This window comes from Muscardinus avellanarius (genome assembly GCF_963383645.1).
Source record: "Muscardinus avellanarius genome assembly, chromosome: X".
NCBI classification, from domain to species: domain Eukaryota; kingdom Metazoa; phylum Chordata; class Mammalia; order Rodentia; family Gliridae; genus Muscardinus; species Muscardinus avellanarius.
Window position 1 is genome coordinate 73,977,134 of NC_137792.1, and position 24,134 is coordinate 74,001,267.

Here is a 24,134-nt window from a genome sequence, read left to right on the forward strand (position 1 = left end):
TGAGAACTGTCCATCAGTATCCCAACTTGATATGCTCCAAACTAAATACCTTGTCTTTTCCCCTAGCCCACTAGCTACCACTTCCTACCACTTACTCTTTCTCTTTTACTAGCAGAGTAAATTTGTTTCCCAATCATTCATCTTCCAAACATTCTCAGCAACTGTTCACAATTTATTTTCTTTTACCATATATAGTTAATCTCCAAGTTCTGTTTTATTTTACTTTGATATGCCTAGCCTGTTTTTTTCTTCCCAAGTCCATAGCTACCATTACAATCAAGGCTCCTTCAGGTTTCAGATTTTATTGCTCCAAACCATCCTATCTCCGAACTATGATTTTGGCTCTTCATTCCCCAATATGATGGAGGAGTCCAAAGATAAATGTGAGTTCAATATCACTTATAACAGTCAGATGTAGTACCACTGGCCTCTGATAGTCTGTAACCAAGGTCCATGCTCTTGGTGAAGTCATAAGTCTCATTAGTCAGCCTAAATGAGAAAATGATAAAATTTTGAAACTGACACAAAGTCTTTCTTGATGGCAATGAGCCATTCAGGGATGTGACCACCACTCCCTGGCAGAAATAGCATGTACTAAGAAGTGAAGAGAGCAACATAGCAACAATAATCAATGAACTCATTTCTCCAGTCACTGGTGCCCTTTGGTGAGCTGTTAGAGTGAAAACTTAATGGAAGGGGAAAGGGCAGGATAATGTGTGTGCCCCAACTGCCTTTTTCAAAAGCTTTGCAATTGCAAGGTAACTGTGATCTTCTCTGTGAATGGTTTACCTAATCAGTTTAATTCCCTATGCTTTATATAAGATAGTCCTAAAACAACAAGAAATTCAATGCTCTGCTGGCAGCCAGGATTAAACTCAAGATTCATGAAGAAATGCTTTGAGATTACGAGGTTGTTCTGTGATCATAGTTAGGCCAGGCATCATAGTGACAAGGAAAAGCTTTTTGTTGTTGTTGTTCTTTAAAAAAACCTCAGTCATTATCCATAGCTAAGCAAAAGAAAACTAGGGGAAGAAGCTGAACAAAAGTGCATCCTTAGCGAACAAAATTTATTTTCTAGTCAATTAGCAGAAATACAGATAATGGGCACAGAATATTTAAAGGAACACACACTCTAATTGAGACACTTCATGTAGAAGAAATGAAAATGAAAAATTTGGGGGCAAAGACAGAAAGCCACTTGGGAAATAACCTAACTAGATAGAAAAATGAAATAAAGAAGCCTCATCAGCTTTAATTAAAGGAAATCAATATTTGAAGAGCTGTCTTGCTTGGTAACAAACCAAGACTTAATACTTCAGACATTTGTGCCTCTTGGAAATGGGAAAAGCAGGCATTCATGGGGACACAGCCATGATTTAAAAGCCTTTCAAAATATTACCACTTGGTGGATCAGTTTTAGCAGGGACTCAAGAGCCTGTTGGGGAAGCAAAAGAGAGGGACTTCAATCCCTGGTAGAATCTACATGTTTTAGGTTTATTTCTAGCCTGGGAACTTCCAATAGCTTAAAGTCATCTCTAGGGAGCAAAGAGAAGCCACCCCATCCTACAGAGACCCTTGGCATGAACCCTTACCAATAATTTGAGCTTCTTCTCAATTATCACTTACAAAAGCACACACTGGAAAATATTAGGAGCTGCACAGTCACAACAGATTTCTTGTTATTGTTCAGAGGCATTTTCCAACTATCCAAACATCTTAAATTTTTTTCCAAGCTCACCTGTCTTTGTGATTCACATGACAATCAACCATCAGTCATTAGAATGCAGTTCTCCCATATTCTTTTCAGAGATGGAAGATATGTGACATGTGTCACCACTTTCTTCTCTCGCACTGGTGCCAGACATTGATAATTAATCAAGATTCTCTTTTCCACTATTTCCAAATACAACTTTTTTTCTGTACTGGGAATTGAACCCAGAGGCATTCTACCTCTGAGCTACTCCCCTAGACCAAATTTATTTTATATTTGTTTTAATAGGTATAGCTATTTTAATGCTTTTATTGGTACATTGTAAATACACATCATAGTGGGATTCAAAATGATACAAACATGCATATACACAAGTCTTAGTGTGTTTTCTTCTGGATCCCACTCTGCTACCCACCTCTCCTGTATGTATTGGTAAGACTAGTAGTGATAACTTCATATATGGACATCAAACTATTTGAATTCCTTCCTTTATCAGTTCTTATTCCCCTGTCCACCTTCCTGCTCCATTCTCCTTCACTATTTTTTATTTTGTTTGGTTTTGGGGGGTACTGGTAATTGCATTCAGGAGCTTTCTACTTCTGAACTATGCCCCAAGTCCTTTTTATGTTTTTATTTTGAAACAGAGTCTCACTAAGTTGCCAAGGAACTTGCTAAATTGCTGAAGCTGTGCTTGAACCTGTGATCTTCCTGTCTCAACCTCCCAAGTATTGAGATTACCATGCCTGGCTCCAAATATAGCTTTTTCAGGTATTTGTTCAACAAACATTTTTGAGTATTGTTTTAGTTTTTTTTCTCTGTTCTTATAACAGAGTACTCAAGTCCAGGTAACTTATAAAGAAAAGAAGATTTATTTAGGTTGGAGCCTGTAGGCAGAGAAGTTGAAGATCAGTCAGTGACATCTGATGAGGGCCTCATGCTGCAATGTGAGTACATACTGGGAGTACATGCTAGAGGGACAAGTAGACACATTTAGAAAAAGGCATATGTGCAAGAGAGGAGGAGCCAGGATCACTTTATAACAACCTGTTCTTGCAGTAACTAACCAAGTCCTAAAATGGCATTTATCCATAAATGAGGGCTCTGATCTTTTAATGCAAAAGCTTCTTAAAGATACTACCACTTCTCAATAACTTTATATTGAAGACCTAGCCTCAACATGAGTTTTTGTGGGAACAAATCATATTCAAACCATAGCAAATATTCATCAAAGCTATTTGGAAGGTAAGTGTGGCAGTATACACCTGTAATCTCACTATTTAGGAGCCTGAGACAGGAGGATTATCATAGGTTTGCAGCCAATCTCATCAGCTTAGTGAAACTACATTTCAAAATAAAAAGTAAAAAAGGCTCTGGATGTAGCTTAGAGGTAGAACATCTGGGAGTTCAATCCTCAGTACTACCACACACCCAGTAAAACTAACTGGAGAGAGTGATAAAAAAGTGAAATTAGTGAGATATTAGTGAGATAAGTCAGTCACAAAAAATAAGAAATAGAATGCTCTACCTAATATGTAGAACCTAGGGAGAAAAGGGGTCATAGGAGGAACTTAAACAAAAAAGGAGAAACTACAGATGAGCAAATAAGGTGACCTAACTGAAAGGGATTGGAGGTGGGAAGAGGGAACTTTCCTAATGCAAATGATGTACATTCACAAACATATCAAAGTCAACCAGTAAGCCAAACATAAGAAGGAGGGAGGGAAAGGGAATGAATGGTGTGGGATTTGGGTAAGGGCTAATTGGGTGATGTGTGCATGTATGCCTCTACCATTTTGTGTTCCACTAAGATGTTTGACTACAATGCACCAATAAAAAATAAAAATACAAAAAGATACAAGAAACACTACAAGTACCATATGCAAAGTGCCAGAAAAAGATATATCGAAAATAAGTACTATAGCTCAGCCCTCCCTTCTGAAATACAATCTCAATATTTTAGGACTCTGAGAATTAATTTATAAAATGTCAGTGCTATCATAGCTGCAGAACAACTGTTTTTATTAGATTTGTATTCATTCCAAAAAGAGCTTTTAATTTGCTATGGGGAACACAGAAGTTTCTGTATGCTAGCTCTATAGACATCAAGAATGTGAGTTGATTGTTTTAAACCACTAAGCTCTTCCTCCACAAGTACCCCTCAGACCTAAGAGAAAAATGCAGATAGGAGTGGATCTGATTGCCATCTTGGTTTAAGTACTCAGGATACAAATTCAGTATCAAATTTTTTTAATCAGAAATGCTTTGAACAGGCTGAAGAGTTGGATTTGTGGCCATTTTCCTACCTGGTTACAATGTGTATAATACTGCAGGATTTTTTTTTTCACTTTTGGAGTGTTGCAGACAGTATGGAGCCTGTGGAAAGAAAGCTTACTTGATAAGATAAGAGAGGACAGCCTAGCAGGCATACAGAGGAGGCCTGACACTTATTAACTTTTCCTATCAGAAACTCACCTGGAATTGTTTTCATAGGCCTTTGATGAGGCCTAGTTGCTAGGCACTAGAGAAAGGAAAAAATCTCATCCTCTGAAGAGGATAGCTACTCTGTTGGAGTGGAAGAAGCCTGGATTCCTGCTCTCTGGGAGTTTAGGCACTGCCTTTGAGATTGCAACTCAAAGAGTAAATGAAAGTGAAAAAGACTGAGTTGTCCAGAGACGGATAAAAAAAATAAAATGACAGCTGAGGCAGGTCTGTTTCAGTTGAGAACTAGCTCTAATTCAAGGCAGCCTCCTCCCCAGCCCCATATACCCCAGATTTTCAGCCCTAGATCTCAGACAGGCAGTGCTTATCCCTGTAAGTCCCTGGGATTGTGGGATGCTTCGGTGATCTGAATTCTTGGCAGTATCTTAATCTTTGGGTCCTTAACTCATCTCTTTTCAGATCTTCAAGGCTCCTAGCAGTCTGCAGCTGCAGTATTTTCTTTTTATCTCTTGTGAAACACTTCTCAAAAACTTATCATCCTTGATATCACTGCTTTAGATCACTTTCTGTCTCAAGGTTTGAGAATTATAGCATGTTGTTCAGGCTTATCTACCCAGACTACATCTTTGGAGAGGAACAATGACATTTTTCATCAAATATTCTGCAAACCTTTCTTCCTATACAACAGTTATTATTCTATCTTAACCCCTAGAATCCAAGCCCAGCACAAGTTTCTATTTCCCCCTTCCCTTTCTGATATATTTCCCCCACTGTGAATGGATCTGTTATTTTCACTGAACAAACATTTTGAGTTATTTGATTACTTTCACCCAGTCTTGGTGCCATACATTCTAAAGGATAAATCCTTTAGAATGTTTATATTTTTATTTCCCTCAGATTTACACTAGCGAGGTTGGGCAGTAGGCCAGAAGATTCCTTATTCCTATATGTATATATATATTTTTCTTGGTACTAGAGATTGAACCTGGGAGCATTCTACCTCCAGGCTACACTCCTGGTCCTATTTTACTTTTTATTTTGAAATAGTGTCTCACTAAGTTGCTGAGGATGTCCTCAAACATGTGATCCTCTTGTCTCAGCCTCCCAAGTACTGGGATTACAGGTATGTGCCACGGTGCCTGGCTTTATTTTGACCTTTTAAAAAACTGCTGTTCCAGGATCATCTGCCTCCAGGACATCAGTTCACAATAATAAGGCAGAAATGCCAGCGGACAGTTTTCCCCAATGTCTTATGATGCCCTGCTTTGAGCTTAAGCTGTGTTACTTGTAATGCCATTTATAGAGGATACTGACGTGGGCATGTAGCAACAGGGATCAGTGTTCTTTTATGGAAAACAATATTGATGTCCAAGCTTAGTGGCTCGGAAAGAGTTAAATGACCACATAATCTGAGCCCAGTAGCATACACTTAACACATCAAAAGAGCCCTTCTTTCTGAATGCTTTCAGGCAAGTATTCCACTTCCAGCTATTTGCATGAATGACTAGAAAAGGTTAAGCCACTGGTGACCTGGATGTGGAAGACAGGGAGTTGAGATTTACTGGTATTTTATCACATCTAGCATACTGCATCTTTTGCATCAGATAGCACTGAGTGTCTGGAAGGGCCGATTTGGAATTCTTCTGAGTGAGAATTTGTTGTTTGGTATTGTTAGCTAATTTCTGAGTTTGCTTCTGGATGAGGATGGTAGCTGGTATGGGCTTACATCTAGCTAAAGAGATATTTGTCAGGAAGTCATAATGGATGAGAAGGGCAACACCTGGTAAATTATTTAGTCTCCACTCAGCTTATAGCCAAATGCTATACTGGTGAGTCAGTGAGTAGCACAGGAAAATGGCACCCATGCTTCATCTCCATGGGCTTCTCACTCCTACTCTAAGATAGAGTCAGCCCACACTCTCTAGAGCCACCCACCAGGCAGCAGAGTTACCTTGATATCTCCCTATCTGAAAGGTTTCTGGACCTTCTGAACACTGAATCTTAACCACTGAGATTTCTGCTATCCCCCTAGCTTGTCCTAATTAGCATTTTTCTATGTCCACACCCATTCGTATTATCTTTGCAATCACCAGGAACCCCTCATTACCTCTATCCAGTCACATCTATGTAAATATTTGAAGCCTTTAGATGGCAGAATGAAATATCATTCATGACCCTCTGCTCCACACATATAAATACAGCTGAATGAACACATTTATTTCTGAGGCACTTAAAAGATTTATAAACATATGGAAAGCTCTGAGGCAATATTCTATACCACTGTTAAGTTCTACTATAGACATTGAAAGCCAGAATATATACGATTCTTTACCTTCAATTTTTATGAGACTTCAATTTTTATGAGAGAGGTTGTGCTGACGTATATCCATAAGTTTATACACACACACACACACACACACACACACACACACACACACATATATATATATGTATATATATATATATATATATATATATATATATAATTAAATCCGGGCAAAAATTTCCACACATCATTAAGTGGAGAGAAAGGCTTTTGATTGGTTTCTTTCTATGGAAAGCTGAAGATAAAATAAGGAAATAATTTCAAACAAGAGCAGCTAAATTAAAAATAATGGTAAAATAGTTTGATAAAGGAAATAGAATAAAGCAATCAAGAAGTCTCCAATCAATTATTCCTTTTTGTTTACCTTGAGGTGATTAATTTGTCTGCATTTATTAACCTGATGAGATTAAGCAGACCTTCCTCGTGATTTATTCTGTAATTGTTTCCAAGGTTTGACAAAAGCTGTGGAGTTATTGAAAGTGGAGATTTAAATTCAATTACTCATGAAACAGATGATCCTTCTCCTGAAAAATATCTGAATTCGTGGCTTTCCCATGTAACGTTATGCGTGAAAATTATTAATTCATCTGATAGTATCTCCCAAAGACTTTCAGAAGTCATTTTGTATCCATGTACATCACTGAAAAACAGCAGCTTCAGAACTGAACTTGTAATGCAGAGAATCAAGTAGCTGGAAATAAGGGATTTGATGATAAATGCTACTTATTTCAATGCTATTGTTCACTAGGGCTTTCCTTAGGGCTTGGGCTATGGACCTATCATTAATGGAACCCACCAATTCAACTTTACAATGCCTAAAAGTTAATTTTTTTTACCTGGTCCATGCTTGCTTGCCACTGTCTTTACATTTGAAGAGCACCAATGAATAAAATCATGCTTTATTTTGACAAGAGAAACGAGAGACAGAGAGAGAGAATGAATATATATTCATATGTAATATGGACATATATTAATACAATAATACATATTATATATATTATATATAAAGAGAGAAATAGATCTTGAAAGTCTTTCAATGGAGTTACTAATTGCTGTTTTGTCCCTGTGGTCTTCATATATATATATTCTCTTATTCTTTCTGTGGGTATAGTAAGGATAAACGGGATTCTCCAAACACTAACCCAGGTGCCAACTCTCCATCATCCACAAAGGCCTGGACTTCACCTAAGAGTGGGAAGTAAGTGAAAAGTGCTCCTGTGCATCTAGCATCACTGTCACCAAGCCATGTGCCATCATCAGCGTGTCACTCATTTATATCCATTCAACAGAGCTGTGTGGGATACCTTCTGTGTGCCTCACCTTGATCTTGTCACTGGGGAATTAAAAGGAGCTATGCATGTAGCAATAATATCGGGTGGATGTGGGATCAAATAAGAAGGATAAAGAAGAGAAAGTCAGGAGGTAACTTTTTGAAGATGGCCAAGGACCTTCAAAGGGCAAGAATCAGTACAGAAAAGCAATGGAAGATTTACACTATTAATTTCAAAAATTAAAGAAAGGACAAGCACTGATTAATCATTTTAGTATTTACAGAATCCATGAAAATCTGCCTTTGATCCCTACTTTGAGATTTAGTTTTGAGCTAGAAGAACCCAGAAAGACATTCCATCAATTTCCTGGTTAACGTCCATTTACAGTTTAATCATATCACTGATTTACATGACATGTATATTCTTTTTCTAGTAACTCACATGTACCATATCATACATGAAACTGTCTTTAGTATTGACAAAATTTGTACTGGTGGAGTATTTGTGATATTATATCTATGTCTTTGAGCTTGTTCCAGAAGATAATATTGGCTGATCACTCCTTTTGGAAGCAGTGTGCCCCTATGCAGGTGACATATCTCCAATATCTCCACTTAGGCACTTCTAGTTTGAAGTAGCTGCATTCCCTTGGTGAATAGACTTGGGATCCCTGTCAGCTCTCTGTCCCAGGGGTGTGGGGCTTTGTGCCAGGCAGAAACACACCTGACCTGCATCTAGAAGAAGATGAAAGATTCCTTCATCATGCTAAAAGCTCTAATCAAGCAGTAAGATGTGTCACTTCAAGAGCACGCCTTTGCAATGAAAGGTGAATTTGTAATAGTCATATATTTTATGTATTCAGTATTGGACCATAAATACTGTTCTTTGAATATGCTCTTATATTCAAAATGAAAGATCTATTGGCTGTTTTTTTCCTCCTCCTGAATACCATTTCAGGTTTTGCATATAAAGTTGGATGTGGGGTATCTTAGAGAATATGAAAATTGTTGGTGAAGACTATAAGACTAAATCTTTGAACAGTTAGAACTCATTTTAGTTATTTATTGCTGAGCACCATAATCAAAATGTTGTATAAATTATGAGGGAATAGAATTGATGTGCACATTCCCAGCAGCTGAGTATCTTAAGATCATCCCAAGTCACTGAAAGTGCACACTTTCGATTCACAGAGATGACATTGGAGAGTTACTTTTAACTCCATACTTGCAGAAATGACAGCCCCTGCTGTACACTTGTACATACATGTGACACTGACAACTATAGGGTGTAATTTCTATGTATTAGATCCTCCTATAAAATTATAGATGTTTGTGATTTGCTATTGAATTGCAAAAGAGGTGTGTGTGGGGGGGGTACTGGGAATTGTACCTAGGGATACTCTAAACAAAGCTGCACCCCCAGCCCTATTCTATTTTTTATTTTGAAACTAAGTTTCACTAATTACTGCATGCTGGACTTGAACCTAAGACCCTCCCGTCTCACCCTCCTCAGAACTCAGTCCTTTAACTTTTAAGTAAAGAATCTTAGTTTAAGCCACAAAAGAAGCAGTTCATAGAATCTGTGTTAAGATGGCATAAAGAGTGTATGCCTAATACCATACTCAGACTGATCCCCATAGGAAGCCTGTATAAATGCATTCTTAAGTAGATAAACATGATCTTATATCACACTTGGCAATATTTGGATGCATCCCAAGCTTCTGTCATGGTGAGAGCCTACCCAAACCCTAAGCATTTTGAGCTAGCTGTCTTCTTTTCCATGTATAGTGATCTACAAAATGAGCTGCTTCTTTTAATTCTGCATTGTTTTCGTTGAACACTCTATAGAATTAAAAATTTTCTAACATCCTCATCATCTACTGTGCCATATTCTCTTATACTGTGCCCTTTCTGTTACATCTCCTTGTTTGTTTGTGGTATTAGGGATTGAACCTAGAAGTGTTCTACCACTGAGCCTCATCCCTAATTTCATTTTATTTTTTATTTTAAAATAGTATCTGTCTAAGTTACCCTGCGCTGGCCTCAAACTTTGTTCTTCCTTTCTCAGCCTCTCAAGTACTGGGATTACAGGTGTGTGTTAGCACACTTGGCTCCAATTGGTTTTCAAGAGATGCTTTTTGTGTGTTTGTTCATGTTCCTCGGGATATCTTTGTCATGTGGAGCAGTACTGATGTTTTATGGCTATGGGAAGACTATGGATGACATTTTAACACTTTATAGAACAATGTCTACCAATGTTTAGGCACTGTGTTATTGCTCAGAAAAATCTGTGATGTAAAGTTCCCACTGCATTGTCTATGCACTTCCTTTGTTTTGATGCATGTAGTGGTGAGCAACATAGCATGGGGGGTAACAATCTCACAGATTTTCTGATGTCATTTGGCCTAGTGATGGTGAGATAGAAAGCAAATCATATGAGTTTTTCTGTGTTATTTTGAGGCTTGATTCAGCCTGGGAGATAGGAGTGTTACTTTCTACTCTGAAAGGAAATTGGGCCTCCTCCTTTTTTTTCTTCTGTGGTATTGGGGATGGAATCCAGGGGCATTCAACCTCCAATACATTTTTCTCATTATTTTTTACCCACAAAAAGTCCACGAAATAGGCATTATTATTATTTCTATTCAACACATTAAAATACTGAGACTTAGAGGATAATGCTATGTCCACTTGGGATCTTCAAATTAGCAATTCTGGTACAAAAAAGAAAACCTTTAATACCAATAACACATGCACGTGCACACACACACACACACACACACACACACACACACTTAACATCTACTTTGTGCCACTCTGCTCTTAGATCTTGGGTCCTAATGGAAAAATATAAGATGTAACAGGTGCCCTCAAAGAGCTCACAATCTTAGTAAGGATATTTATGTACTACAGTGAAGTAATCACAGGATGTGGTTAGAACCAAAATAGTTGCCCCTAAGCAAAGCCAATGTTGGGGTGGAGAAGAGGTCACATAGGATATCAGTGAAGGGTTCTGAGGAGTAACTTCTGAAACCTTTAATTTTATCAAATCAGCCTTTGGGTAAATCAAGGAAGGAAAATGCAAGTCGATCATAGATAATTGGAGTGTGTGTGTGTGTGTGTGTGTGTGTGTGTGTGTATCTGTGTGTGTTTTCCCAAAATCTCTTATTTTTTATCAGAACAATGTGGAGTTGTGCACTTGGACACAGATAAAATTGAATGGCCAGTTATACAGTTTTCTGATTTTCTATCCATTTGGGGCCTACTGAGTAGCTAAGGAAACCTACACTTAGAAAATGAGGCAGTTCGCTGAGCGTGGTGGTGCACACTTGTAATCCCCACACTTGGGAGTGGAGAGAGGAGGATTAAACAGGTTCGAAGCCAGTCACTCTGGCATAAGAGACCCTGTTTCCAATAAAAATATAAAAAATAGGTCTGGGAGTGAAGCCCGGAGGTAGAAGGGTTTCCAGGAACCCCAGTACCACAAAACTAAAAATGAAAAAAAAAAACCATAAAACGAGGCTGTTCTGTTTGTTCTGTTTCATTGCCTGGATCTGAAGCTGGGTAGCCAGCCCTCAGTTTAGAGGAAGAACAGATAAAATAGGATATGTCTGAGCAGCAGAGCCAGAGTACCCTGACAATGAGGTAGATGCAAGCATTCCATGCACTTTCTTCCATGTTGACATTGAGCCAAATAGCCATGGCAGGAGAAAAGCAGTGCAAACCTTAGAAGGGGGATCAGGAAATATAGATTTTGCAAAGTTTGACCCATGACCAAGCAGACCAAGCCACTGCACTGAGCCTCACATAGGGCTCTCTTTGATAATATGAATCAGTTATTCTGACCAATGCAATGAGCCAGAATTGATTAATGCACTGGTCCATTGGATCTTCTTTAGAAAGCTCTGAATCTGTCAAGGTTACACATACTCTTAAAAATCAAAGGGCCTTTAAGATGTTTATATATATTTTTTGGCGGGTTTGGGGGTGGAACCCAGAGGCTTTTGACCTCCGAGCTATACCCCCTGCCCAATATTTTATTCCTTATTTGTAACAGGGTCTCACTGAGTTGTGGAGGGCCTCACTAAGTAGCTGAGGCTGTCCGCAAACATGGATCCTCCTGTCTCAGCCTCCCAAATGCTGGGATTACAAGTGTGCACCACCACGCCCAGCTAAGATGTTTCTTTTCTTTCTTTTATTTTTGCAGGTCTGGGGATGGAACCCAGGGGCATTCAAACTCCAAGCTATAGCCCCTGCCCTACTTTTTATTCTTTATTTTTAAACTGGGTTTCACTGAGTTGAGAGTGCCTCACTAAGTAGCTGAGGCTGTCTGAGAACCGCAATCCTCTGGCCTCAGCCTCCCGAATGCTGGGATTACAAGTGTGCGCCACCATGCTCAGCTCAAGATATTTATTTTCTATCAGAACATTTTCACAGCTTACATGAGACTAATTCTTTTGCTCAACAGATAAGGGCACTAAGCAGGATAAATGACTTTCCCCAAAGTATGCACACATCTAGTTCATAGCAGAGGGCAGCCTAGAGTCTGGCTCTTCTAATTTTTGTCCAGTGCTCCTTGCACAGCAATGCATGCTACAGTTCTTCTCCCACAGAGAATCATACTTCAGCTGATTACACCAAAGGATCCTCTTTTGGTCTCAAGATATCCATCCCAGTGCTCTCCCTCCAGAGTCCATGATGTTGTGAGGGCCTGCTCTGACAGCCACTGTGCAATTGGAGGATTTGGAGAAATTAAAATCATTCCACTTTTTAAAAAAATATAGAAGTGGGAGCCGTGGCACGGAGTCGCCCCGGCTCCATCTTCCCTCACAGCACCAGGCTACAGAGAGGAGGGGGAATCAGAACTGAGCTCAAAACCAGAGAGTAGATACGCCAGCTTCACGGCCAAGGACGCGGCAGCAGTGCCATACTGCTGGCGGCAATGGCAAGTAGACTGGACAGTTCCAGATCAGCTCACTCAACAACCCACCAGGTTCCAGAGAGGAGAGGTGGACAGCAAGCTGAGGTGAGCAGCTGCGGAACAGCTGGGTGTAATTCAGAAGTTTTTTCAGCGCAAGGAGCGTCTAAAGCTCCCAAGGACTGGGCTCAGCATGCCCTCCAGGGACTCAGAGCAGAGCTCAAAACCAGAGAAGAAATACATCAGCCTTATGACCAAGGACATGGCAGCGGGGCCTTATTGCCAGCAGCAGCAACAGCAAGTTCACCAAGTCCACAACAGCTACAGATCAGCACACTCAACAACCGTGAGTCAAATTGTGGCCCCTAGAGGAGAAATCCCAGTACTGCACCCCCATGGACTTGTGCAGCTTTGATAGTGTGCCTGGGTCTGAGATTTTGCAGTCCAAGCCAGTGGGGGAGTGGTGGTGGCAGAGATATCATACCCTAGTTGCAACTCCAGACTTCTCAAACCAAGTCATGAAAGCCAGAAAGTCATGGAGTAACATATTCCAAACTCTGAAAGAAAACAACTTCCAGCCAAAAATTTTCTACCCAGCAAAACTTTCTATCAAATTAGATGGGGAAATAAGAAGCTTCCATGACAAACAGAAACTGAAGGAATTTATGTCTTCAAAACCAGCACTAGAGAAAATACTCAAGGAGATTAACTGCAAAGAAGAAATAGGAAATACACGCCAGAACCAAAGAAACAAGATTTCCCATCCAGCAGACAACTAAGCAAAGAAGAATAAACAGTATCTCAAACAGAAATAAAATCTTAACATGTTAGGAATTAAAAATTATATCTCTATAATCACACTGAATGTAAATGGACTCAATTCCCCAATAAAAAAAACATAAAGTGGCAAAATGGATTAAAAACCAGAATCCATCCATATGCTGCTTACAAGAAGCAGACCTTAAAGTAAAGATAGTAACAAACTCAAGGTAATGGGCTGGAGCAAGGTAATCCATGCTAATGGTACTCAAAGACAAGCAGGAGTAGCAACTATGATATCAGACAAGTTAGACTTTAAACCCAAACTTATTAGAAGAGACAAAAAAGGTCATACTTTATTGGTAAAAGGAATAATCCAGCAAGAGGAAATAAAAATAATCAACATCTATGCCCCAAACATAAGTGCAGCTACTTTCATAAATAAAACTCTTTGTGACATGAAGTCACACATAAATCCCAATACAATAATACTGGGAGACTTCAACACCTCTCACAACACTAGACCAATCTTCCAGACAAAGGGTCAGTAAAGATGCCTCAGAACTAGAGAACACCATTAAACAAATGGACCTGTTGGACACATATAGAATATTTCACCCAACTACAGTGGAGTTTATATTTTTCTCAACTGCTGATGGAACTTTCTCTAAAATAGATCACATCCTGAGACACGAAATGAGCACTAGCAAATTTGAAAAATGTTACATACTTCCCTGAGTCATTTCACACCATAATGGAATGAAACTAGAAATCAACTATAAGAAGACCCAGAGAAACAACATAAACATGTGGAGACTGAACACCACACTTCTGAATGAAGAATGGGTCATAGAAGTTGTAAGAGGTGAAATCAATAAATTTCTAGAAACAAATGAAAATAAAGATACAACATATCAAAACCACTGAGACACTTTGAAGGCAGTATTAAGAGGAAAATTTATAGCACTGAGTGCTCACATAAGAAAAACAGAAAATCTTCAAGTAAATAACCTAACTATACATCTCAAAGCCCTTGAAAAGCAGGAACAATTGAATCCCAAAGCCAGTAGAAGTCAGGAAATTATTAAAATTAGAGCAGAAATTAATGAAATAGGAAATAAAAAAATCAATACAGAAAATCAACAAAACCAAAAGCCGGTTTCTTGAAAAAATTAACAACATAGATAAACCACTAGCCAACCTAACTAAAAAAACATAGAATCAACCAAAATTATGAAGATAAGGTATGGAAAAGGAGACACTACTACTGCCAGTGTAGAAATCCAGAGGATTATCAGAAACTACTTTGAAAAACTATACTCAAACAAAATGAAAAATCTGGAGGAAACTGACAACTTCCTAGATAAATACAACCTTCCTAAACTTGGTCAAGAAGATATAGAACACTTAAACCAACCAATAACAATCAAAGTGATTGAAACAGCAATAAAGAGCTTACCATCAAAGAAAAGCCCAGGACCAGATGTTTTCTCAAGTGAATATTATAAAAACCTTTATAGAAGAGCTAACCCCAATACTCCTCAAACTATTCTTGAAATAGAAAAAACCGGGACTCTCCCAAATACATTCTTTGAAGCCAACATTACACTAATACCCAAACCGAATAAAAACAGTTGAAGGAAGGAAAGCTACAGGCCTATATCTCTGATGAACTTGGATGCAAAACTATTAAACAAAATACTAGCAACACTCATTCAAAACCACATAAAGAAAATCATACACCATGACCAGGTAGAGTTCATCCCAGGGATGCAAGGCTGGTTCAACATATGAAAATCAATCCATATAATTAATCATATAAACAGAACCAAAGACAAAAATCACATGATCATTTCAATAGACACTGAAAAAGCATTTGATAAAATCCAACATTCATTTATGATAAAAACACTGCAGAGAATTGGAATAGAAGGAACATATCTCAACACCATAAAGACAATCTACAATAAACTCACCGCCAATATCATATTAAATGGGGAAAAACTTCAAGAACTCCCTGTAAAAACAGGAACAAGACAAGGATGTCCATTATCACAATTTCTCTTCAATATAGTACTAGAGACTCTAGCCAGAGAAATACGGCAAGAAAAGGAACTCAAAGGAGTACAAATAGGAAAAGAGAAAAAAAAACTTTCACTATTTGCAGATGACATGATACTATAATTTAGAAAACCCAACAAACTCAACCAAAAGGCTTTTATAGAAGTGATCAACAAATTCAGCAAAGTATCTGGATAAAAAATCAATCTTAAAAAATCAGAAGCTTTCCTGTACACCAACCATAAATCCACTGAAAAAGAAATTCAGAAAACACTTCCACTCAGGATCTCCCACAAAAAAATAAAATACTTAGAAATAAATTTAACCAAGGAGGCAAAAGATCTCTACAAAGAAAATTATAAAACAATGAAAAAAGATATCAAAAATCTTAGAAGATAGAAGGATCTTCCATGTTCATGGATTGGCAGAATAAATATCATTAAAATGGCCATCCTTCCAAAAGTGATCTACAGATTTAACGCAATGCCCATTAAACTACTAAGATCATTCCTCACAGACAGAAAAATCAGTCCTTAAATTGATTTGGAATAACAAAAAGCCCAGAATAGCCAAGGTAGTTCTCAGCAACAAAAACCATGCAGGAGGAAACACAATACCTGACTTTAAACTTTACTACAAAGCCATTGTAATAAAAAACCAGCATGGTACTGGCACAAAACAGATATATAGACCAATGGAGCAGAATAGAAGACCCAGAAACAAGTCTATGCACTTTCAGCCAATTGATTTTTGACAAAGTAGCCAAAAACATACACTGAAAAAAAGATAGCCTGTTCAACAACTAGTGTTGGCAAAACTGGTTAACCATATGCAGAGGAATTGGAAATTAATCCCACTTTCTCACCCTGTACAAGAGTCAATTCAAGATGGATCAAACACTTGGAAATCAAACTAGAGACCTTGAAGCTCCTTGAAGAGGGCACAGGTCCAACACTGCAACACATAGGCACAGATAAACACTTTCTCAATAAGACCCCAAAGGCACAACAAATTAAAAGGTGAAACTATACGTGGGATTACATGCAACTGAAGAGCTTCTGTTCAGCAAAAGATACTGTCAAGAGCCTCAATCGAGAGCCAAAAGAATGGGAGAAGATTTTTGCCACCTACACCTCCGATAGAGGACTAATATCTAGAATATACATAGAACACAAGAAACTCAACACTAAAAAAACAAATCATCCAATAACAAAATGGGCAAGCAAACTAGACACTTCACGAAAGAAGAAATTCAAATGGCCAATAAGTGCATGAAAAAGACTGTCAACATCATTGGCAATTAGAGAGATACAAATCAAAACTACCCTGAAATTTCACCTAACTCCAACTAGAATGGCAATCATTCAAAACATAACAACAGATGCTGGCGAGGATGTGGAGAAGTGGGAACTCTAAAACACTGTAGGAGGGATTGCAAATTAGTGCAACCACTTTGGAAAACAGTATGGAGAATCCTCAGAAGAATGGGAACAAATCTACCATTTGATCCAGCAATACCACTGTTGGGTATCTACCCAAAAGAAAAGAAACCAAACTACCAAACTAATGTATGTGTATCTATGTTCATAGCTGCACAATTCACCATAGCCAAACTGTGGAACCAGCCAAGATGTCCATCAACAAATGAATGGATTACAAAACTGTGGGGTATGTACACAATGGAATTTTACTCAGCCATTAAAAGAAAATCAATTACATCATTTTCAGGGAAATGGATTGAACTGGAGGACATTTTGCTTAGTGAGATTAGTCAGTCTCAAAAAATAAGAAATCAGATGCTTTCCCTAATATGTGAGAGTTAGGGAGAAATGGGTCATAGGAGGAACTCTAGATGAAAAAGGAAATCCTATAGAGGAGAAAACAAGACAACCTAAAGGAGGAGAAAGGAGGGGGGGAGAGGAAAAATCTCTAAAACACAAAATGTACTTAAGCATATCAAAGTCAACCACTAAGCCAAGCAAGGGAAGGAGTAATGGGGAGGGAATGCAGTGGGAACTGGGTAGAGTTTAAGTCAGTGATGTGTACATGTATGTACACACAAGTTTTTTACCCCAATATGATGCATGAATATAATGCACCAATAAATTTTAAAAAATATATAGAAGTGATGAAAAGAAAAGGCATGTACTTCTTTTCTCAAAAGAAATATAGTTTCTCAACGTTATTGTTGAAGTATCTTGAGCCTTTCCTGCACCCCTTCATCAAATATGCAGTGCAGAGAATGCAAAGATCACAACAATGATTCCCCTAAAATCAGCTTTCCAATTCTGAAGATATATCTGTATCTATAGTTATACACATGTATATAGAAGCTTGTCAACTTATGATGGTAGAATCTCTTGATAAACCTATCATAAGTTGAAAGTTTCAGAAGTAAAAAATGCATTTAATATACAAAACCTAATATACCTAATGTAATATAATATATAATACATGTACATATATAAACATTTGAAGCTTTCTATTTAAGAATTAGATTGGAAGCGGGTGTGGTGGTGCATGCTTGTAATCCCCGTATTTGGGAGGCTGAGACAGGAGGATCGACGTTCACAGCCAACCTCAGCTCCTACTTAGTGAGGCCCTTTGCAATTCAGTGAGACCCTGTTTCAAAATAAAGAATAAAATATAGGGCTGAGGCCGGGTGTGGTGGGGCATGCTTGTAATCCCCACACTTGGGAGGTGGAGACAGGAAGATCTCACAAGTTCGAAGCCAGCTGTTCTGGCTTCAGAGATCCTGTTTCCAAATAGAAAGTGTAAAATAGGTCTGGGAGTGTAGCCTGAAGGTAGAAGGGTTTCCAGGAACCCCAGTTCCATCAAAAAAAAAGGGCCGAGGGCATAGCTTGTACATAGAATGCCCCAGGGTTCCATCCCCAATACTACAAAATAAAAAAAAAAATGAATTAGGTTGCAGGCAGATAAGATGATGATGAGAATCATTCATCCCTCTCTGTGATATTCTACTTCCAAGTTATACCCCAGCCCTACTTTTTATTCTTTATTTTGATACAAGTTCTCACTAAGTTGTAGAGGGCCTTAAAAAGTAGCTGAGGCTAACTGCAAATCTGCAATCCTTCTGTCTCAGCCTCCCAAGTACTAGGATTACAAGGCTATCATACCCTGCTCTGAGATGTTATTCAAATAGGTTAAGGCTAGAGAATTAGAAGAGCCAAGTCTTGTTTTCAAATACTAGCAAAGGCCATGAATACTACAGGAACTGTAGGAACTGTGTGTGGGCACTCTGCCCTGACCCTGTAGTATTCATGGCCTTTGCTAGTATTTGAAAACAAGACTTGGCTCTTCTAATTCTCTAGCCTTAACCTATGTGGAGTCCAGATGAAACTTTGTAACTTCATAAATCTACCTGGGGCCAACCAACTCTAAGTAGCAAGTACTACAGGAAGACTGACTTTAACCCATCTTTGCCAAAAATTTTCCAGAGCTAACAAACTGCTTTATTTATGCAGCAGTGTCTATATCATGGCAGTGAGAGGCATATAGCTTCATAAATAAGCAAAACATGTTGACACCCTTTTGATTTCAGTTGGCAGGAGCCAATGAAAAACTTTCCTGCTATAGAAAGAGGAGATGAGAGCTGGGCGTGGTGGCACACGCTTGTAATCCCAGCATTCGGGAGGCTGAGAGCAGAGGATTGTGGTTCGCGGACAGCCTCAGCTACTTAGTGAGGCCCTCCACAACTCAATGAGACCCTGTTTTAAAATAAAGAATAAAAAATTGGGCAGGGGGTGTAGCTTGGAGGTCGAATGCCCCTGGGCTCCATCCCCAGACCCGCAAAAAAAAAAAAGAAAGAAAAGAAAAGAAAGAGGAGATGAGGTCGTGCTTGCTCTATTTAGACATAACATCATAGTTTTATGCTTGAATCAGCTGTTTACATGTTCATCACAGGAACCAAGAGTCTTGCATATTATATCTCTTATATTGTTGTTGTTTTCTATAATTGAGAGATGTGCATTTCTTCTAATCCAATATGCTGTGACTGCTTCTCACATCCTGATTTAAGCTGTGTGTGTGTGTGTGTGTGTGTGTGTGTGAACATAACAACCAAATGACCAACTTTTTATATGATGATGTCAATAGTGTCATTAGTTAGATATTACACTCATGTCAGAAAAGTTGTGACAAACTAAATCATTTACCTGACTGCTCATTTTCTCCTTTGTAGAAAAAGACAAATGCCAAAGCATAAGCCAACATTAGAATGTATTCCTAAAAAAAAACAGCTTTTTTTAGATAGTGCCCAAAACCATGTTCATTTGTAGCCCAATTGCATTTCCTTCCATATTTCCAATTTATGATACTGCAAAATCTTTGTTCACAGCAATAAACAAACAAGTAAACAAATAAACAAATAAATGTATGTTAGAAGTATCCCAGAAAATGAATCCAATAATAAGACAGGAAAGTAGCCTAACTTATTTGAGAAAGACTTTCAATAACCAGGGATAAATAACAAAGGCTGGACAGATTATGATGTTTAACCTTGTGGTAAGCAGCTGCAGCACAGGGCTGTTCAAGGATCTTTCTAAATAAGTTAATCAGACATCCTTGTATGTATTTGAAAGGACATGAGCCTTAGGGTCAGATAGACCTGTATTTGAATCCTGGCTCTCCCCTTTATTAACTTCATACGTACTTCAATGGACTATCATGTGGATTATACATCATAATCCAAGTAAGGCCCTCATAGTGCCTGGCACATGGCAAGTGCTTAGTAAATGTCAACTAGTAATTATGCTTATTTTAGCTGCCAGCATGTTGCAGCTGGGGACAATATGACCTGGCCAGTATGATTCTGATGAGCCCTGGTTGGCCTTGCTTGCCTGGTTATCTTCTCTGCCAGCTCCTGAAATGAGGAACCAGAAGCCTCACCACTGACTCTACAGAAATAACACTCTCAAATTGGATGAAATGCGGAGTGGCACATCTGTGAAGAAATATTTCCTATACATCACTGTGATGTATAGTGTACTGGTTAGCATAATAAATGCCCCTCCCAAATATGTGGCTTTCCATGCTAGTCACAGTTCTATGCCTTAGACACAAAGTGTGTTCTGCGAATTGAGCCTGGGAAAGCAAGAGCCAGTTTTCTTTCCTCTCAGTTGTCATACAAAATCATGGAGGCAAGCTGCCACTTCTCTTCAGGAGAGGGGTCCTCTTCCTCTGTGACATACATGGTTCAGAATTCTCATTTGCACCTCTCTGACAAAATTTGGGCTTCTGTCCTGTTTCCAGATACTGGATGAATTCCATCTCTCTCTCTCCACTGGGGAAAAGAAGAGTGATGTGGTAAACCAGTTGTGGTGGCTCTTATACACAATCTCAATACATTGGAGGCTGAGATGGGAGGATTGCAGGTTCAAGGCCAGCCTCAGCAACTTAGTAAAACCCTATCTCAAAATAAAAAAATAAAAATTACTCAAGGTCTATTTTAGAGGTAGAACACCTCTGGATTCATTCCCCAGTAACAAGAGAAAATAAAAATGGAAGTAAGGGAAGGAGGGAGGGAAGATGATGGTATACATCTCTTTTTTTCTCCAAGTGACAAAATTATCTCTCCTCTCCTTCCTTTCTTTTCCCATCAGTCCATTTATTCATCTATCAATTTTCCATCTATCCTTTCACCCCAATGGTTTTAGCTCTCAACGCAGTTCATTGTAAATTAGGGGAATTACAGAGGCTAAAGAAATGTTATCACTTAATGCCTTTAGGCCAAATATGTTGAGTTTTAGATAGCTACCAGTTACTCAAGGCCCATATGATTTTCAGTACTAAGACACTATGAAAGCAAAGGGTGAAACAGACATGTTATCACAAAATCTACTATGAATCCAAGATTGACATGTGAAACCATTTTAAGGCAGAGTAGGATTTTTTTTTAAATTTGAAGTCCAATTTATCAATATTTTTCCTTTCTGGATTGTGCTTCTGGTTTCATATATAAGAAATCTTTACCTAGCCCAAAGTTTAAAATGTTTTCTTCCAGTTTTATAGTTTTAGCTCTTACATTTAAGTCACTTATTCACTTTGAACTAAGCTTTATATATGGTCCAAAGGAAAGGTCAAGGTTTTGTTTTGTTTTACAGGTAGAAAGCCACTCATTATAGCACCATTTCTCGAGACCATGATATTTTCACGAACTACCTTGGCATCTTTGTTGAATATCAGTTGCCCATGTGTATTTGGGTCTGTTTCTGGACTCACAGCATTATTCTATTCATTGATATGCCCATATCATCCTGTCTTAAAATACTGAGTCTCCATGAAGTCAGTGTATTTCTCCGTTTACTTAGATCTTTTTCTTATTTCATTCATTTAATACTTTATAGTTTTCAAGGAACACAACTTTCCAATCTCTTGCCAGATGAATCCCTATGTATTTCGTGTGTGCGTGTGTGTGTGTGTGTGTGTGTGTGTGTGTGTGTGTGTTGGATATGGAACTCAGGGCTTCATGAATGATAGACAACCACCTACCACTAAGTTTCACCTTCATCTCCAAGTATTTTATACTTTCGCAGCTATGGTAAATATTATTTTTTCTTATTTTAATTTCTGATTGCACAAATCTGGTATATGGAAGTACAATTGACTTTTATGTGTTAATCTTGTATCCTGCATACTTGCTAAGCTCAATAATTCCTTTCAAGAGTTTATTTTGCAGACTCCTTTGACTATTTTAGAAGCAAGTAGTTTATCATTGCTTTTATCACAAGTCCAAGGATAAAGATCCAAAGGACTGCATAGAAATTTCATTAGAAAAATTCTACATCCTATTCACAGTGAAGATGAGGAGGAAGAAATGAAGGAAGGAAGGAAGGAAAAGGAAGAAGGGAGGGAGGAAAAGGAAGAAGGAAGAAGGAAATAAGGATCACTATAGTTCATCGAATCATATATATTCTTCCCATTATTCTTATTCATATTTCCCCCTCCCCAGTCCATAAATTAGAATAGCTGAGATGGCAAATGCTGAAGCCCAATCATGGCTTAAAGAGTCCAGCACTGCCCAGGGCAGAATACTTAACCTCCCTGTGTATTAGTTTCTTGTCTTTTCAAAAGAGGATACAAAATAGTGCCTGCTGCATGGAATTTTCTTGAGGATTAAATTTTTCAAAAACTTTATTGAATACTTACTAGGTACTAGGTACCATTTTATGCTCTGGGGATATAGCAGAGATCAAATCCAACAATATTCCCTTCTCTTATGCTCATTCTAGTGGCAGCCATCAAACAAATGAGTAAAATATACATTTTAAAAGGGACAAATCAGCTGGGTGTGGTGGTGCACGCTTGTAATCCCAGCATTTGGGAGGCTGAGATCAGAGGATTGCAGTTCGCAGCCAGCCTCAGCTACTTAGTGAGGTCCTCTGAAACTCAATGAGACTCTGTTTCAAAATAAAGAACAAAAAATAGGGCTAGGGGTATAGCTCAGAGGAAGAATGCCCCTGGGTTCCATCCCCAGTATCAAAAAAAGGGATAAATCATAATGGGAAAACAGGGATAAGGACAAGGAGTGAGAGAAACAAGATATTTGTAAATTTATTTGTATTTATTTATGTATTTATTGCTGTACTGGGAATAGAAACTAAGCCATTCTATCTCCATTCTACACCTCCAGCCCTAATTTTTGTTCTTTACTTTGAAATAGGGTCTCACTGAGTTGCAAAAGGCCTCACTCAGTAGCTGAGGCTGGCTGCTGAATCCGGATCCTCCTGTCTCAGCCTTCCACATGCTGAGATTAAAAGTGTGCGCCACCACATCCAGCTTGATATTTGTAAATTTAAATAATTGGCTGCAGAAAATCTCACCAAAACACAATGATTGGGAAAAGGTTTGATTTTTAATGAGTTAATAGATGTACAACAATTTAAACAGGGGTTGGGTTATAGCTCAGTAGTAGAGTGCTCACCTAGTGTGTGATCAAAGCCCTGGGCCTGATTACCAGTGTGGAAAAATAAATAAATAAAACAGTTTCTTACATATAGAAAATATGTACTAATGCCTTCATTAACTATGATTTGACTGCATTCAGTGTGCACCATGGAGGAATCTTTATATATCATTACTTTGTTTAATCATTACAATAAGCCTATAGAGTAAGGGTTATTAGCCTTTTTTACTGAGGAGGATTCTGAGATGACATAGACTTGTCCAAAGTCACAAAGGTGATGGGACTAAATTCAAATTGGATCTAGGCTTGGTTCATAAATAGAAGTTCATTCACCTTTTTAGGAGACCTCCTTTATTAGGGACCTAGAATTGAAAGATGATTCAAAGATTGGTTGTACAGATGTAGGCCTTAGTTAGAGGGAATAGTATTGAGAAGGCTTTGTGGGAGACATAAGGAATATGAAATCTCACCTTCTGTGTTAGTCAGACTTTCATCACTTTGACAAAAAATCAACTTAGAGGAGGAAATATTTATTTTTGCTTACAGTGTCAGAAGTTTCAGTCCATGGTGAGCTGGTTCTAAGGCTGAAACATAGTGGAAGGACATGGCAGAGGAAAGCTGCTCAGCTCATGGCAGCCAGGAAGGAGGAGGGAAGGGAAAGAGAGGTCAAGGTACCAGGGGCAAGATAGAGTCTCCAAAGATATATCCCAAGGACCTGTTCCCTTCAAC

The 24,134-nt window shown here is 38.4% G+C and overlaps 1 protein-coding gene across 3 annotated transcripts in view; it reads left to right on the forward strand.

Moving 5' to 3' along the window:
- The window catches only part of HS6ST2 (heparan sulfate 6-O-sulfotransferase 2), a gene marked incomplete at both ends in the record, with an annotated part of 346,112 nt that overhangs the window by 286,763 nt on the left and 35,215 nt on the right, over nucleotides 1-24,134 (forward strand). For 2 of the 3 annotated variants that reach the window (XM_080719496.1, XM_080719497.1), the window contains one exon: nucleotides 7,588-7,674. The exons of the other annotated variant lie outside the window; for it this stretch is intronic. In XM_080719496.1, coding sequence (XP_080575622.1) covers nucleotides 7,588-7,674 — 87 coding nt within the window. The remainder of the gene's footprint in view (nucleotides 1-7,587; nucleotides 7,675-24,134) is intronic. 3 annotated transcript variants of the gene reach the window in all.